The sequence below is a fragment of the Stegostoma tigrinum genome, chromosome 6, assembly GCF_030684315.1.
Source record: "Stegostoma tigrinum isolate sSteTig4 chromosome 6, sSteTig4.hap1, whole genome shotgun sequence".
Classification (NCBI taxonomy): Eukaryota; Metazoa; Chordata; class Chondrichthyes; order Orectolobiformes; family Stegostomatidae; genus Stegostoma; species Stegostoma tigrinum.
This window is the reverse complement of record NC_081359.1, coordinates 80,951,873-80,970,647: the sequence shown is the minus strand read 5'-3', so window position 1 is coordinate 80,970,647 and position 18,775 is coordinate 80,951,873. Positions and strand designations below refer to the sequence as shown.

At 39.4% G+C, this 18,775-nt stretch overlaps 1 protein-coding gene across 3 annotated transcripts in view; it reads right to left on the bottom strand.

Annotated features, from left to right (window-relative positions):
* b3glcta (beta 3-glucosyltransferase a) overlaps window positions 1–18,775 on the bottom strand; it is a 161,433-nt gene that overhangs the window by 46,893 nt on the left and 95,765 nt on the right. For all 3 annotated transcript variants that reach the window (XM_048532312.2, XM_048532310.2, XM_048532311.2), the window contains exons 9-11: window positions 17,142–17,273; window positions 11,315–11,384; window positions 7,522–7,635 (exon numbers count right to left, since the gene is read on the bottom strand). In XM_048532312.2, the coding sequence (XP_048388269.1) occupies window positions 7,522–7,635; window positions 11,315–11,384; window positions 17,142–17,273 (316 nt within the window). The remainder of the gene's footprint in view (window positions 1–7,521; window positions 7,636–11,314; window positions 11,385–17,141; window positions 17,274–18,775) is intronic.

Sequence of the window (18,775 nt, the reverse complement as noted above, 5' to 3'; positions counted from 1 at the left end):
TATTTGAAAGCTTGGCTCAGCTGGAAACACACTCACCTCTAAACAAGGTGGTGACAGATTCATGTCTTATTCCAATACATAATAAAGCTTAATACTGCAGCACAGTATTGAGGGATGTTTTCAGAAGTACCATTTTTGGATGGGATATTAGGAGTATAAGACATAGGAGTAGTAGGCTATTTGGAAATCAGGTATGGTGTGGCATTCAAGGACATCATGGCTGATTTGAAAATCCTGTTTATTTCCCAATCCTCAATGGCCCTTAATTCCCTTAGTGATGAAATACTAAACATATCTCAGCCTTGAAAACATTCAATGATTCAGTTTTGACAGTCCTCTGCAGTGAATAACTCCACCCTTAGAGAAAAAAAATTCTCCACACTCTGAGATTAGTCCCAGACACTCCGAAAAGGGGAAATAATCTCCCTGTATCTATCCTGTCGAGACTCACAAGATCTTTCTGTGTTTGAATAAGGTCTCCTTGTCACACTAATTATTTAACAGTCATACTGACGTACAGCATGGAAACAGACCCTTCGGTCCACCTCATCCATGCCAACCAGATATCGTAAATAAATCTAGTTTCATTTGCCAGCATTGGCCCACATGCCTCTAAACCCTTCTTATTTATATACCTATCCAGATGCGGTTTAAATGTTGTTATTGTACCAGACTGCACCACTCCCTCTGGCAGTTCATTCCATTAATGCACTACCCCCTCCATGACAAAGTTGCCTCTTAGATTCCTTTAAAATGATTCCCCTCTCACCTTAAGCCTATACCCTCTAGTTTTGGGCTACCCCCACCCCAAAGCTGAGAACACTGTATGCTTTAATAACTGTCCCCCACCTGACCTGCCACCTTCAACACTCTGTGCTCCCTCTTTAGAATTGTAATCCCTATTTTAGAATGATAGCAAGAATATTGAAAGACAAAGTGCATCACTTCATCTGCTACATATCCGCCCATTTCTCCTACGTCAATCTCCTTTCAGTGTTCCACACCAACCTCCTCACAGTTTACAATTCTTCCAAGTTTAATGTCATTTACTAACTTTGAAATTGTCCCCTCCACATCAAACTCGTACTTATTCTATCCATGCCCCTCATGATTTTAGAAACTTCTATAAGGTATATGCTCAGCCTCCAATGCTCCAGGGAAACTAGCACTAGTCTATTCAGCCTATCCCTATAGCTCCAATCCTGGCAACATCCTTGTAAATCTTTTCTGAATTCTTTCAAGTTTCACAACATCTTTCCTACAGCAGGGAGACCAGAGTTGTACGCAGTATTCCAATAGTGGTCCAACCATTGTCCTGCATGGCCACAACATGACCACCCAACTCCTGTCCTCAATGAACTGACCAATAAAAGCAAGCATACCAAACACCTTCTTCACTATCCCATCTACCTGTGACTCCAATTTCAAGGAACAATGAGCGTGAACTCCAAGGTCTCTTTGCTCATTTGCCTTTCCAAAATGCAGTAACTCACATTTACCTAAATTAAACTCTATCTACCACTTTTCAGCCCACTGGCCCATCTGATCAAGACCGTTGTTTTCTGAGGTGACCTTCTTCACTGTCTACTACACCCCCAATTTTGGTGTTATCTCAACCTATTTTGTGTCATCTGGCAAACTTGGCAATAGGACATTTACTTTTCTCATCCAAGTCTTTAACAATATATTGTAAATAAAATGGACTCAATTGATCCGTGGCAGTGTACTAGTTACAGGCTGCCACCTGAAAATGTTCTCTTTATCCCAGCTGTGTTCTATTTGTAGCCAATTCTCTCTTGGTGCTGACTCTACTTGATTACACGTTCTACTTCTAAATGCATTTATACAACTTCTCTGCCATCTCAGACAGTAGTGGTCAAATGGATGTTTTTTTGGGCTACAGGGAGGTTTGTAGTACTCCAGAGGTTGGTACCAGACCTTTGGTTTTCCTGATTTATATTAATGATCTGGGCTTTAGTATGGAGGGGATAATTTCAAAGTTAGTAAATGACATTAAACTTGAAAGAATTGTAAACTGTGAGGAGGTTGGTGTAGAACTCCAAAAAGAGAAGTGGGCAGATATATAGCAGGTGAAGTGATGCACTTTGGTTGCAAGAATATCGACAGACAATCTAAAAAAGGAATTATAATTATAAAGAGGGTGCACAGAGTATTGTAGGTGGCCGGTCAGGTGGGGAACAGTTATTAAGGCATACTGTGTTCTCAGCTGAATAATAGGGGCGTTGAGCACAAGACGCAGGTAGTCTAACAAGATGCTGTTAGACTTCAGCCGAAGTACTGTGTAATTTGTGGGAGCCACATTAAGGAAAGATGTGAATGCACTGGAGAGAGTGCAGAAGCAATTTACAAGAACATTTACAAGAATTAGAAATTTTAGTTATGAAGACAGATTGAAGAAGTTGGGACTGTTCTCTTCGGAGAGAAGAATGCTGAAAAGTTTGATACAGGCCTCAAAAATCGTGAGTGGGCTGGATGGAATAGATAGGGAGAAGCTGTCTGCACTGGGAAGAGAAAATGAGAGGGCATAGTTGTAAACTGATGTGCAAACAAAGAAAGGACAGTATAAGAAAAATCTTTTTGATAACGCTAGTAGTTAGGGATGGAATGCTTTGCCTGAAAATGTGGTGGTGGCAAGTTCAATTGAGGTATTCAAGAATTCATTGGATGATTATTTGAGTAGAAATGGTGTGCACAGATACAGGGTTAAGGCAAGAAATTGGTACTAGGTAACAGAGCTGGTGCAGGCAAGAATGTTCTCCTTCCATATCACAACAATTCCATAATTCACTGATTCTCTATGAATCTGTGACTTCTTAGGTTGCCATTATTGCCAGAAGCATATGTTCATTTTAGCTCTTGTCTTCTTTTTCATATATTTAAAGAAACTCTTACTGTCGATATTCATATTACTTGCTGGTATATCCTTATCGTTTATTCTCTCCCTCTTCTCTGTATTTTTGGTCATCCTCTATTAGCTTTTAAAACTTTCCCAATCCTCTGGTTTACCACTAATCTTAGCTACATAGTATCACATTGAAAGAAAAACATATAATCTTCAACTTCCTTGGTCAACTATGGTTGGTTTATCCTCTTCCTAGAATCCTTTTTCCTCACTAGGATACATATGCTACAAGTCAAACTATTTTCTTAACATATCTGCCACTGCGCTTCAACCATATTTTTTGCTTCATTTTCTGAAGAAGGGCCTCGACCCAAAATGTCAGCTTTCTTACTCCTCTGATGCTGCTTGGCCTGCTATGTTCATCCAGTTCTACACCTTGTTATCTCATATTTTTTGCTAAATGCCTTTCCCAGGCCATTCCAGCGAAGTCTTCCCTAACCTGTGTGATTATCTTCATTTAGGTTGGGCACATTTGCTTCTGACCCAAATTTCTCACTCTCAAATGACTAATTCTGTCGGTTTATGGTCATGTTTCCTAAAGGGATTATCTACTGAGATCATTCATTAAACCAGCCTTATTATGAATTACCAAATCAAAAACTGATCTCTGGTTGGATACACAGTTGGATACTGTTCTAGGTAACTGTTCCAATCTTTGAATTCCTCCTCTTCCAATTTGATTGTTCAAATCTACATGAATTTAAAGTCACCGAAGATTAATGCACTGCCTTACCTACATGCCCTCACTATCCCCTGAATTATTCGCCTATTGTAAATCTACTGTTAGGGAGCCTGTAGACGACATTCACCAGTGTTTTCTCACCCAGTGTTATTTCTTAACTTCACCAAATGGGTTTAACGTTATCTGATCCAAGATCCTTACTGTTATTTTATTTATTCCAGCTCATACTAACAAAACTACCCCCACATTCTTTCCTTCCTGTCTGTCCTTCTGAAAAATCACATACCGCTGATTACATAGTTACCACTTTTGATTGCCTTGTAACCATGTCTCTGAAATGACTGTAAGGTCACACTCTTTAGCTTCTATTTGTGGCTGTTAATTCATGTATTTTGTTCTGAATAAAATGCACATTTAAGTAAAACGCTACGAATTTTGCCTTCTTACCATTTGTAGGAAGCACCACCCAACCGGGCACATAAACTCAGGAGGCAGGCAGGTTTCAGGCAAGTATTCAAGCAGAAACCGGTTGATGGACGGAGAGGGCCAAAGGACCTTCCTTGAATCTGGCCTCAACGTGAGAAAGCAATTTTTCCTTTAATCTTTGGCTCAGATTGGAAGGGGATCGATGACACGCTTTGATCTTTACAGTGAAAATGCAGCATTTTATAATTTTCTGCCACAATTATCAAATACAGTGTTGTCACTGTCCTTTCTTCTTAATTCATACACTCAATCCCATGGGAACATAATCAATGATGGGCATTCCTATGGACAGCCACAGGTTCCCATGGTCTTATGGCACGTACCAGATATTGTCATCGCTAGGCCTTGGGATCTTTCTATGCATCCTATTCATTAGCATTCCAAAGTTATTGGCTACACCTCTTTGGATCTGTCTCAGGCTTCTTATCTCTAAGGTCTGCGTGAATTCTATGATTCATTGTACAACATGTGTTTTCTTTATTCAAATTCAGCCATTCCTCTTGTATTTCCCACTGTCCCAATTATATATGAAAAAATACAAAAGAGTTTTAGCTAATTGCGATAAGGTTAATTTCTACCATAAAGTTAATTTATAAAATGTAAAGTTGTATAGATACTGCTATTGCAAGCACTTTGAAATTAATGGGTTATGAACAACTATCTTGCTCAGGGCGTAAGATAAGGCATTTCCTAAGGCTAATTAACTTTCACATATAGGTTTAAACACTTTTCCCCTGATGCTTGTATTATACTTTGGTTATATGTTAAGTCTACTTCTATGATTATCTGAATAATCTTTAATAAAAGCCTATTTCTTAATACTGTAGGTGAGACGCTAATTACTCCAAAATATCTTTAGCTGTTGTCTTTGCAGCTGTTTAGGGAGGTAATCTTGGCTAGTTCATGGGTTGAGACCTGCACCTGGCATTTTTCATTTATTGGCACAATTATTCTTTCATTAATAAGGCTGGAATTAGTCATTTGTCTATTCTTATGCGTTCTCTTATCAAAATTGTTTCAAATGGTTGGTGGTGAGGCTCTTTTGCTAACCTTGGTGTAGTCTTGTTCAAAGTTACCACTGTGTTTCACTTAAATGTTGAAGCATTTTGTTTTAGCCCCTGTTGGCCATTTCGTATCTTTCAAAGATGGGCCTCTTCGGTGTAGAACAGGTACGATCACTTAGTATGGACAGGTACAAGGTCACCCCTACACTATTTTTCCCCCTTTAACTCTATTTGCTACCTTTTAATGCTTGTACGCTCCATGCTTTTCTGTCAATTTGTGGGAGTCATTATCTAGATAGCTGCCTTGCAATGTCACCACTTTGTTTTGTAAGTCTACAGCTCCACTCTCTGGAACTCTTCCCTCACATTGATTTTGTTGAAAGCCCATTCTACAGCCCTAACCTTGTGAGGATACAGAACAATATTTGAAGAGCCATTGTTCTTATTGGTGTTTCTCCATCAACCAGCATTAACAAAGAATAGATGCTATCATGATGTCGGATCTTGCTGTGAATGATCAGTGTGCTTACCTATATAATAAGTGATATTACCCTGGAAGCAGTTTAAAAGTGTGTGTGAAGCACTTTGAAACGTTTTGAAGGCAAGATTAGATGTTATTTGAATGCAAATTCCTTTACGCTATTTCATACTTAAGCCTGTGATATCTAGTTGACTAAGAGAAACGAGAAAATTAGGAAAGTATCCTGAACTTCAAAGGCATGTATTTTCCTGCATGTGTTCAAATGCATCAAAAATGTTGATTACCAAAATACTTGTTTCCCCACGCTATTCAGTTAAACTACAGTTACATCACAAAATGTATGAATGGATTCTTTCCATCCAAATAGATTCGGAGAACAATATGTCACAGACTGAGGCCATTCACCCCAACATGCCAAAGTCTTTCAAACTCTTTGTAAGTGTTATCTAGCTAGTGCTACTTCCCTGATCTTTCCCCCATTCCCCCTTCAAGTGTTCACAGACTTCCTTTCGAAAGTTGCTATGGGATCTGTTTCAAACACCTTTGTAGTGTGCATTCTAGATCACAAAACTTGCTGTGCAGGGCAAAATGTCATTATGTCTCTTCTGGTTCATCTGTGATCACCTTAATCTGTGCTCTCTATGTACTGACTCTTTTGTTACCGTATTCTGTTTCTCACTACTTATCTATTAATCAATTGATTATCTATTAATCAATGCATGATTTTGTTGATCTCCATCAAATTTCCTCTACGTCTGCAGTGTTGTAGGAAGAAGAACCCCAGCTTCTCCACTTTCACCAGATTACGATTCTTGAAAATCTCCTCAGCACCCTCTCTAAGTTTTTGAAGTCTTTCTTAAAGCATTGCGACCTAAGTTAACGACAATACTCCAAATGAGACCTAACTGCCATTTTGTGAGGGTTTAGCACAAGTGCCTTGCATTTTCCCTTCAAAGTTTCTATTAATAAAGTTAAAAATCCAATGGACTTCTATACAGCTTTTTCAACTTATCCTGCTGCATTCAAAAATTTGTGTACATATGGTCTCTTTGTCTCTATCTCGCTTTAAAATTGTACCACAAAATTTATGTCGTCTTTCTTCACTTTTTTCCCATCAAAATTGATCAATTCACATTTTAAATTTAATCTGCCACTTGTCTTCCCCGTTCAACATGTGATCTGGAATTAGGAGCTGAAAGAGACCATTCAGCTCCTGCAGCCTGTTTTGCCATTCAATAAAATCATAACTGTTATTTTTGTGTTTTTAATTCTACGTTCACATCTACCCCAATAAACTAATCCAGAGAAACATAGAAAATAGGTGCAGGAGTAGGCTACTCAGCCCTCCAACCATGCTCTGCCATTCATTTTGTTAATGACTAATGAAGGGATTGCAGCCTTTCATCTCTTTATAACAATATCTATATGGTACTGTCCGGCAAAATAGTTTTATTGTAGAAAAATTCAATGGAAGATAACATGACCTCCAGAGTAGTTTAATATAAAAAAAGGATTTAGTGCTACAATGTAACACTCAATGTTCTTGGGTGGTGCAGCTTGGATCAGCACATTAAATTCTTAATTTTGTACACAATATGTTAGCCTCTGGCAAAATAAAATTTGTTTTCAAATTTGAGTTATTGAACATGTTCTTATATATTCTATTTAATGTATCAAAAAGAGCTTCTGTTCAAAGCTCATTGAATCATTTATGACTGAGATATGCACAACCTAGCAGTTATAGATAATGAAGTAGTCTGATAAATAAAAGTACTTGTTCAGCATTGTAGAAAAATAGGGGCCACGTGTAGGGTTATTTTAAAGCTTGCTAACAAATGGAAAAGAGCCATAAGGTGAAAATATTTGCCATATACTTAAAATACTGATGACAACTTCAAAAGGTCTGGTGTTCATTAGTAACATAATTATCTGTTCAAGAACTTACCTCTTTCAGTATTTGGTATTCCTAAATAGTGGGTTGGAATGGAGCTATCTGCATAATCACTGTAGTACTCGATTAGAGCTGCTTGTTTCTCCCAAGTTTTCTTTACAATTGGTACTGCAAGATGATAGAATTGAATGTTCAGAAATGCTGTAAGGAGAAGTTGAATATATACCCAAAAACAATATGATCTACACCTATCATTCCAGAACGCAGTAAAATTCAGTTAATTTTATTGTTCAGCCTCCATACTGCGACAAGATTCCAAATGACAATTAAGAAACAAACTACTTGCTGGTTCAATTGCCACTGTACACTCTACAAAACTTCCAAGACTCTCTTGGTGATCAAACATATTCACAGTATCATATACGTCAAGTATCAAATGTGCATCAATAAGATAATCCTATATAGTCATTATTCATACAAAAGCATTCAAAAGGTTATCACAATTTTGATATTTTGAGACAGTCTGAGTGTCTACTAAAATTGAATGCAGAAAGCAGATTTAAAATTGTACCTAGTTAACAAAAATATATAAGATAGTGTTTTCCCTCTACTCCACAACAAACATCAAACAATTTTCACAAAACTGTGATCAAACTAATTGAACTGGTAAGACACAATCTAAATGATCTAACCTTTTCAAACAGTGGGCCCGATCCATGAGTAATGTGAATAGGTTGCTGTGAAATCATACAAAATTATAGCTAGATACATCGAAATCCAGAACTGTTATGTATTTTTTACATCTTCAATTCACACTATTCCATCTCCTTTACTTCTTCCTGTCTTAACTGCTTCATTAATCACTTTTTGTCTTCTATCTCTTCCATCTTTGTTGTTTTGTCAGCTCTTTGTCATACTGTTTTGTTAGAGTGAGTGAGCCTGAGAAAGAACAACATTGAACACCTGGGTCGGGATTCTTTCTTGTGAAGCAGCGAAACGTAACTTAATTTCAGGTTGCCAACTTACCCTAGTCGTTGACCTGTTGGGTTTTTCCAAAGGGTTGTTGCTTTAATAATCCTAGAGATGTGTCAGCTGCCCAATTAATGGTTGGAATATATGGTGCGAATGCAAGCTAGTCACAGTTTGACCTTAACTGAACACTATCGCTATGATGAGAGAATGATGTTGGAGAATCCGAGATAACAAGGTGTAGAGCTGGATGCACACAGCAGGCCAAGCAGCATCATAGGAGCAGGAAAGCCTCTGATGAAGGGTCTAGGCCCGAAACATCAGCCTTCCTGCGCCTATGATGCTGCTTGGCCTGCAGTGTTCACCCAGCTCTACACCTTGTTATCTCTACTATTGCTATGGATATTGTTTTTAGATTTTTCGAAGAAAAGTTGCCAAAATGGAAATTTCTCACATTTCAGAGGGAAGCTGTCTGAAACTGGACCAGGTGGCTTCTTGGTGCATTAATAAAATCAGTAAATGGTCCTGCAAAAGGACAGGATTCATTGGCCATGCACAGTCTCACTGGCACCATTTCAAGCAACGTTTTCTCACCCAAGCTTCCCTGTTTCCATTGAACTGTTCTGAGTCCTGACTGCTGCTGAATTCCAGCTGCCTCACTAAAAGCAGGTAAATCTAACTGGGACAGGTTTGTAATGAATCCACATAATGTAAGCATATAAACTGGCTTGCCAATAACAGCAGGATGCTTTTAAGAGCTGCTATAAGCCAAGATATCAACGGGAAGACAATGTCTGAAGGGGAGCAGAAAAGTGCGGAAATGCCGTCAACGGGAAGACAATGTCTGAAGGGGAGCAGAAAAGTGCGGAAATGCCGTTTGATAGAAGATTCAGTTAGTGGGGCAGACAGGCATTTATGAAAATGTCATTGAGAGTCCCAGAAGGTGGTACAGTGGCTGAATGGTTAGCACTGCTGCCTCACTGCACCAGGGACCTGGGTTCAATCCAGGCCTGGGTTACTATCTCCGTGGAGTTTGCATATTCTCCGTGTCTGTGTGGGTTATCTGTGGGTGCTTTGGTTTCCTCCCGCAATCCAAATATGGACAGGTTAGGTGGCTTGGCCATGCAAAATTGCCCATAATGTCCGTGTTAGCCAGGAAAAATACAGACTTGTAGGATAGGGTGGTGAGTCTGAGTGGAATGCTCTTCGGAAAGTCGGTGCGGACTTGTTGGGCCGAATGGCCTGTTTCCGCTCTGTAGGGATGCTAAGATTTCAGAGGTGTGTTATCTACCTGATGCCAGTGTAGTGGACATCACGCTGAGGATGCAGAATATTTTGCAGCAGAAAGGGAGGCAGAATTTGGAGCACTTACCAGCACAAAAAAATTGAGAAGGCGCACATTGAGAATTTAGGAAGGAAATTGATGGTAGGATCACAAAGATGATAATATGAGGATTACTCCAACTGCCACATGCTAGTGAGAGTTGATGCAGGGTGATGTGGAGGACCAATATGATACTTGAGGTATAATGCTGGTGGGAATACTTCAGATTCTTAGGACATTAGGGCCAACAATGGGGGAGAAGACACTTATTCAAGATGTGTCCATCTCTAACTTTTCTTCAAATCTGCATGATCCATGGACTCCCACACAGCTACCTTGAACACACTGCTATACATTTTACTTCTTGTAAGGACTCATTCCATTCTCCTAATTTCTCCATCTCCATTGCATCAGTTACAGGTGCCAACATGCTGACAGCTAACACCGCACTCAGTCACATAGCCAAAGTTGCCTGCCTCCAGTTCCTTCGAGGTAAAGGGGAACATTTTGAAGCAATGTGTGCATTTACTATGTTTCCCACATTACATCAGTGACTACACATTGAAATGACTTCATTGACTGTAAAACACTTTGGTAATAGGTGAGTTAGGTGAGTGCAATAGGTCAATGAAGGTAGGCTATGGTGGGGGTTGGTCAGTGAGGTGGGAGGAGTGGATAGGTGGGAGAGAAGACGGACAGGTCAAGGAGGCAGGGATGAGAGGCAGGGCTGGTCATGGGATGTGGTCTGGGGTGGGGAGATTTTGAAGCTAGTAAAATCCACATTCTGACCATTGGGCTGCAGGCTCCAAAGGCGGAATAGGAGGTGCTGCTCCTCCAGTTTTCAGGTGGTATCGTTATGACATTACAGGAGGCCCAGAATGCTCCCGATGTGGCTTCCTCCACATCGGTGAGACCAAGAGGAGGCTCAGAGACTGCTTTGTAGAGCACCTGTGCTTGGTTCGTGACAAACGACAACACCTTCCAGTTGCGAACCTCTTCATCTCCTCCCACTGTCTGGATGATATGTCCATCCTGGGCCTCCTCCCACCTCAATGACCAACCCTCACCATTGCCTACCTGCACTCTCCTATCGCCATTGCACTGACCTGTCATTCCGGCCTCCTTGAACTGTCGTCCTTCTCTCCCACCTATCCGCTCCTCCCATCTCACTGACCAACCTCCACCATTGCTTATCTGCACTCACTATCACCACCCCACCTACCTTACCCAGCCCCACCCTCCTCTCTCTATTTATTTCAGCGTTCCCTACCCCTCCTCAATTTCTGAAGAAGGGTCCAGATGCAAAACATCAGCTTTCCTGTTCCTCTGACGCTGCCTGGCCTGCTGTGTTCCTCTAGCTCCACACCGTGTTATCTCTGACTCCAGCTTCGACAGTTCTTACTATCTCTAAGCAGTCTATTGTACAATCCCACTACAAAAAGCTACATGATGTAGTGCTTAGCAAAAGTACATGCTATAGATGAACTAGTTTTTGGTACCATAGAATTTGAAAATGCTATCTCGCAAATACACTGCATATCAGCAGATACTTACTTCTTTCCTGATGGAATTTTTTGCAGGTTTTTACAGCAAAAAAGATGTTGCCCGTCTCTACTAGTTTTCCCTGTAAAATGACACATAAAGTTATTGTGAAGATTCTTAACAAATTGTAAAACAATAAAACAACTGCAAACTTTTCACTTCAGCATTCTGCAAAATCTAAATTAAATCAAATGTAAATATTAGTTTGCCTTTGTGAGGCCTCTTGCTTCCATTGTAGAGAGTTGTGGCTTTCCCAGAATTTTCCAAGAATTAAGAACATTCTCTAGGCTAACACTTCAATGCAGCATTTAGAGAATGCAGCACTATTAAATGAACCACTTTGTTAGTGCAGATGTTAAACTGAGAACCCATCTGCATGCTCATATGGAAATAAATGATCCATCTGAACTACACAATGAACAACAGGGAAGGTCCACAAGTGGATATGTATCCTTTAGACCACACCAATAAGAAAAGCTTATCCAGTTTTAACACAGTACTCTTTACAGTAATTCTTTATTAGTAATGCCATTACAAACTGTGCAGCAGCAAATCTGTTACGATATTAAATTTATGCACAAAATTAATTTAATCAATCATTTCTGGCTACTTTAAGAGAACCTGTGCAATACCACTACATTAAACTCGAAACTGCTTGATGTTTCACCATAAGGTGGTCCTATAAACAAATAAATAGTTTTGCTGAATCCAGAATGCTCCTAATTGGTGTCTCAGTTGTCTTTCTGAAAATTTTCTTTCCTCAGTTTGATCTGAGTAAAAGCCAAAAATGCCACTTCAAAACTCCATTATCAAAATTGGAATTTCTACTGGGTAAAAATAAGGTGATCTGCAGCAACTAAATGGTATTTTGAGATATTTATGTTACATCTGGTAAATTGTTACTTTACATATGTGAATTTATTATTGCTAGACGTACTTTAATATTCTAAAATATGTGAATGGATACTGGTTGAAGACTATAGGTATTGAGATTCTGGGCTGATATCAAAACTTTCAACATAGAATGCACCTAGAATGATCTGTCTAATTTTACTACTTTTAGAAATATGTCCCTACACAATATGCAATTTACAAGTAACCCCTATTCTCATTTGTACTCTTTATTTCTGTATTTGCAATTCCAAGAAATCTAAGTTACGCTTGTGGTTTGAAGATTGTCCTTTTTATTTCGATGAAAATAGGATCACTTCCAAAAGTCTCCCTTTACAACTTAGAAGCTGATGTGCTGCAATCATCCATGCTGCTCTTCTTTAAACCCTCAGTTTGTGTGTACATGATCTTTCAAAACAGCTGCGGCATATTGGATGTGCCTTATCAGTGTTCACTATGTAATTTTTCAGCATTATTTGACATTTGATTTGCTCTATTGATTATGTGCCACACTGAATGTGAACTTTCCATGATGAACCAATAACAAAACTCAATTCCTATTTCATTGCCACTGTTACTGTCTCTATGCTGGGAGTGAACTTTTCTCCTTAAAATACACTTGAAATTCCTCACCCCATTTTCAAATATGGTCCGGTTTCTCAGGATACAATCCCCAGCAGGGATGTTAATGACAACATTGGGATAAGCTCTCTGCGCATGTTAGTTCATCAAGAACCTGCTAGGTAATAAAATCAACAAAATGATCAAATGCCAAAAAGTGACCTACTAGTCTAGCAACATGGGAGTAGCTAAAATGCTAACTGAAATTCTCTTTTGGAAACTATCAACTGGGACAGGAATCTGCAGTTATCAACTCAAAATTGAAGATCTATCTAGAGTGAGAGGTGAAATAGAATACAAATATTTATAGTTCTTGGCCTCTAAGATTCCCAATTACCTGAATCCAACCCAGTCCCACTGTAGATTCATAGATTCCACATGAAAGGGCTCTTGTGGTGCAGTGGTAGTGTCCTTAATTCTGGGCCAGAAGGTCCAGGTTCAACTCTGAACTGACCTGATTTGTGCTATAACATTTTAAACAGGTTGATTAAAAATAATTTCCCAGTTGTTATTCTCAGTTGGAGAGAAAACAGGGGCATTTTCAGGATTTCAACCTGTAACTGGAATCTGTGCTGAGTCACAACTACTTATAATTTATATTAATGACTTGAATGACAGAAATGAACGTACTATCACTGGGTTTGTGGATTACACAAAAGTATTTGGGAAAGCAAGTAGTGAGAATGACACAAGGAGTACCCAGGGATATAGGCAGGTTAAGTGAGTGGAATAAAGCTTAGAAAGTAAATATATGTAGGAAGATGTGACATTATTTACTTAGGCAGGAAGAATTGAAGAGCCGAGTATTATTTAAAATGCTTAAAGTTTTGGCAAATATCTGTAGCTCGCGTTGCGAGTGCGGTTGTTGACTTGCTTGCCAAGCTGGCTTGTTCTCGTTCAGATGTTTTGTCACCATGCTAGATGACATCATCAGTGGAGCTTCCAATGAAGTGATGTTATTCCACTCCGCTTGGAACTTATATTGTCTGATCTGTTATGGTGAGTGGCGTCATTTCTAGAAAATTATATATCTCAAATACCACAAATTTTACTGTTTTATTCAGTTCAATTATCGTAGTTTTTAAAAATTTGTTTACCTCAATGTAAACATATGTTGCTCAATCAAATGGCCCCATGAAATATTAACAACTGATTCAATTTGGGTCAATTTCTCCTCATTAACTGCAATGTCTGAGTAGTCAGTTGCGGGTGAGAAGGCTCTCTGCCGACAAGTTTTATTTAAGCCAAAGTTGCATTATTATTTAAGTGATTTATGCAGTAAATAAAGTATGACAGTGATGTGTAAACCCCCTGCATTACATTTCTATTACTTTGTGTGCGTATTTACATTGATTACGTGGATCTCTTGACTATCTAGAATATTTGTTCAATCGGCAGACTGCTGGTTCCACGGGTACTAGTTAGTAAAAGGTTTGCTGTAGTTTCAAAATCAGGATGGTCAGTGGCTCGGAAGAAAACTTGCACGTTGTGGTGTTCACAAATGTCTGCTACCCTTGTCTTTCTAGATGGAAGTGATTATGTGTTTGGAAGATGCTGTCTGAAAATCTTTGGTGAATTTTTGCAGTGCAACTTGTAGGTAGCACACACTCCTGCCCTTGAGTGTTGGGAGTAGAGAGTGTGGATGTATGTGGATGTGGTGTCAATCAAGCGGTCTGCTTTGTCCTGGTTGGCGTCAAGCTTCTTCAGGCAAGTGGAAAGTATTCCACCACTCTCCTGACTTGTGCTTTACAGATGGTGGGCAGCCTATGGGGTGTCAGAAGGTGCGTTACTCATCACAATATTCCTAGCCCATGGCCTGCTCTTGTAGCCACTGTATTCATATGGTGAGTCCAGCTGAGTTTCTGGTCAATGGAAGTCGATGGTGGAGAATTCACTGTTGGTAACACTATTGAATGACAAAGGACAACGATTAGGTTGTCTCTTATTGGAAATGGTCATTGCCTGGCATTTGTGTGGTGCAAATGTTACTTGCCACTTGTCTGCCCAAGTTTGGATATTATCCAGATCTGCTGCATTTCATCATATATTGCTTTTGTATCTGAAGGGTGCTGAATGGTGCTGAACATTGTGCAATCGTCAACGAATATTCCACTTCTGAGCTTATGAGGGTGGAAGGAATATTGATGAAGCAGCTGAAGATGGTTGAACCCAGGACACTACCTTGAGGAACTCCTGTAGAGATGTATCAAAAATAATAGGAACTGCAGATGCTGGAGAATCTGAGATAACAAAGTGTGGAGCTGGATGGACACATTTTTCCTACGAAGGGTCTAGGCCCGAAACGTCAGCTTTTGTGTTCCTAAGATGCTTTTTTTCTGATGAAACGTCTAGGCCCGAAACGACAGCTTTTGTGCTCCTAGGATGCTGCTTGGCCTGCTGTGTTCATCCAGCTCCACACTGTTATCTCCTGTCGAGATGTCCTGGTGCTGAGATGACTGACCTCCATCAACCAAGACTGACTTCCTATAAGCCAGGTATGACTCTAACCAGTGAACAGTCTTGTCTCCAACATCCATTGATTCCAGTTTTGTTTGAGCTTCTTGATATTACACGCAGTCAAATGTGGCCTCGGTGTCATGGGCTGTTACCCTCGAAGACTGTAGGAATTCAGCTCTTTTGTCCATGTTTGAACCAAAGCTAGAATGAGGTCAGGAGCTGAGAGATCCTGGTGGAACATAAACTGGGCATCACTGAGCAAATACTGCTTGATAGCACCTAATGACACCTTCCAGCACTTTATTGATGATCAAGTGTGGACTGGTGGGGCTGTAATTAGCTGGGTTGCATTTGTCGTGCTTTTCGTATACAGAACATATCTGGACAATTTTTCACACTGTTGGGTAGATGCCAGTGTTTTAACCGTACTGAAACAGTTTGGCTGTGGGAGGGTCAGGTTCTGTGACACGGGACTTCAGTACTATTGCTGGCATGTTTTCAGGAGCAGAGACTTTACAGTGCCCAGTGCTCCAATGGTTTCTTGATATCACATGAAGTGAATTAAATTGACTGATGCATGTCATCCGTGATGCTAACGACTACTGAGGAGGGCAAGATGGATCACTGACTTGGCACTTTTGGCTGACAATTGTTGCTAATGCTTCAACCTTATCTTTTGCACTCATGTGCTGGGCTCTTCCATCATTGAGGACGGGGACATTTGTGGAGCCTGCTTCCCCACTGAGTTGTCCAGTGCAGCATGAAATATAACCGCAGAGCTTAAATCTGGTCAGTTGTTGTGGGATTGTTTAGTTCTGTCTATCACTTGATGCTTATGCTCTTTAGCACACAAGCAGTCCTGTTTGATAGCTTCACCAGGTTGACACCTCATTTTTAGCTACACCTGATTCTTAATTCTACATATTTTTTGGTGAATTCAAATTCTGTCACGGTGGGATTCAAGCCTAGGTCCCCAGAACATCAACTGAGTTTCTGGATTTATAATGTAGCAATGGTACCACTGGGCCATTGACTCCCTATTACTCATAGTGTAAACCTGTTGAGAACTAATTGGATTTGATCTAACCAACAGGATCATCCTGGGAGTGAAAAGCTACTAATGCTTCCAATGTAGGGCTCAGTGACTAATCTGCTTAGAATTATTTCTGCAAATTTCATCAATTTAAAAAACGTTTAAACAGGTACATGGATGCACTAAGTATGGAGGGATATGGACCAAACGAAAGGCAAATGGGGCTAGATTAATTGTGGAAACTGGGCGGCATGGGCAAGTTGGCTGAGGACCCGTTTCCATGCTGTGGACTTCTATGACTATGACTCCAAATACTGAAAAAAGAATGGCACAGAAGTAGCTGCCAATTTAAAACCCATCAAGAACTATTGTATTACAGATAAAGTGGAATATTTCTGAACTTAATCCCTGCAAATATATTCAGAATGGGACTGTAAGTATGGCCAATAGATGTATGTAACAGCTGAAATAAAATCTAAAAAAAAATTAAGGAATTTAAATTAATATTTCAAACGGGGACAAGGAAGTGTTGCAAAATTCCTAGGGAGCTTTATATAAGAACTGCGAGAAATGCATACGATTCTTGATGTCGAGTAACGGATATATCCAGCAGTCTCTAGGACGAACTTAAAGGCAGAACATCGACAGCTTCGTGAAAGCCCACAAGTTAGTTCTCCTCAGATTTGTCACTCTATTATATCAAGGTTAGTTATATGTATTTGTAGAGAAGAAGATATTTGAACAGAGTCCTTGAAATCTGTCAAGTTTTGAACTGTTAAATCATTTACAACATGATCACTTTGTAATGTTGGGAACAGATTGAAAAAGATGACTCACACAAAATGGAAGATAGGTATAAAATGTAGTTGCACAGTTGGTTGCTTTCAATGCAGTTACTTCTTCTGTACAAAATTCCTTCACTGAAGTCAGCTGAGGGCCATTAGATTTTTGAGATATAAAGAGTGCAATCTGAAAATACAGATATTTCCATTAGGTTCAGCTTCAATTTATATTGCTTTACATGATTAAAAGAAATCACAAGATCAAAACTGTGTTATGTACACACAGTGGACATTCAGTCCTCAAAACCACACAAACTTCAATCGTACAGTTCTGAGGAGTTTATTATTTTGGCACAGTTGCATGCATAATTCCTTAGAAAGTTTCAAGTGCAGGTACAGTCTTCAATTAACCACACACAGACCCCAACAGAATGTATAAATAAATTGGGACATGACAGTGAAGTTGAACAATTAATTTAAGAATTAAAATGTTACCGCAAGCCTTTATCAAAATAATTTATGAAAGGAAATCTAAGATTTCAAATGTTCCTTCTTCGCAATGGGATATCACTAGAGGTAGAGAAAATGTGCTACGGAAACTAATGGGGCTAAAGACAAATACACCCCCAGAACCTAATGGGATGCATCTCAGGACTTAATCCTTTATTGTCAGTATACTCAAGTACGTGAGTACAGTGAAAAGTTTTACAATGTCACCTCTCATGGTGCCACCTTAAGTGCAAGTACCTAAGTACGAATCTTAGATATGAAAAGAGAAATGAAAAAATAGTTGTATCATTGTAAAAGTTAGAAATAACACATAGTTAAAAGGAAAGACATTATAGTCAGATAAACAAAAATTACAAATAAACATCACATTGCAGAAAAATCACAAAAAGCTAGCATCCAAATTCAGTGATTAATAGGAGAGGCAGAGGGAATGTTGGCTTTTATTTCCAAGGGAATGGAATATGAAAGTCAGGAGCTTTTGCTGAAACTATACAAGGCATAGTCAGAACACAGATGGAATACTGTGAACAGTTTTGGGCCCCCTATCTAAGAAAGATATACTTGTAGATAGTCCAGAAAAGGTTCAACAGACTGATACCAGATGTGGAGGGACTGTTTTATGAGCAGAGGTCGAGTAGGTTTGGCCTGTACTTATTGGAAAATAGAAGAATAAGAAGTGACCTAATTGAAACGTACAAGGTTCTTAGAAGACTTGACTGGATATGTGGAAAGGTTGCTTCCCTTTGTGGGAGAGCCTAGGTCAACAGGGTGTAATCTTGGAATAAAGGGTCACACATTTAAGACAGGGACAAGGAGGAATTTCTTCTCACACTCAGATTGTAAATCTGTGGAATTCCTTACCACAGAGGATTGTCATGGTTGAATCATTAAGAATATTCAAGGCTGAGGCAGACACAATTTTTAACAATTAAGTTATTCAAGGACTATGAGGAAAAGGCAGGAAAGTGGAGTTTACGGTTACAGATCAGCCATCTCCTCATAAAATGACAGGGTTACTCAATGGGCTGAACGGCCTCCTTAAGCTCTTACATCTTATAGTTTATGGTGTTCAGCACATCGGGAAGGGTGTATTCTGCCCAGTTACACGTTTAGGATATTTAGTCAGAATTTATAACATATCATTTCCTGGTCTTCAGATAAGGATATTACATTTAAGAA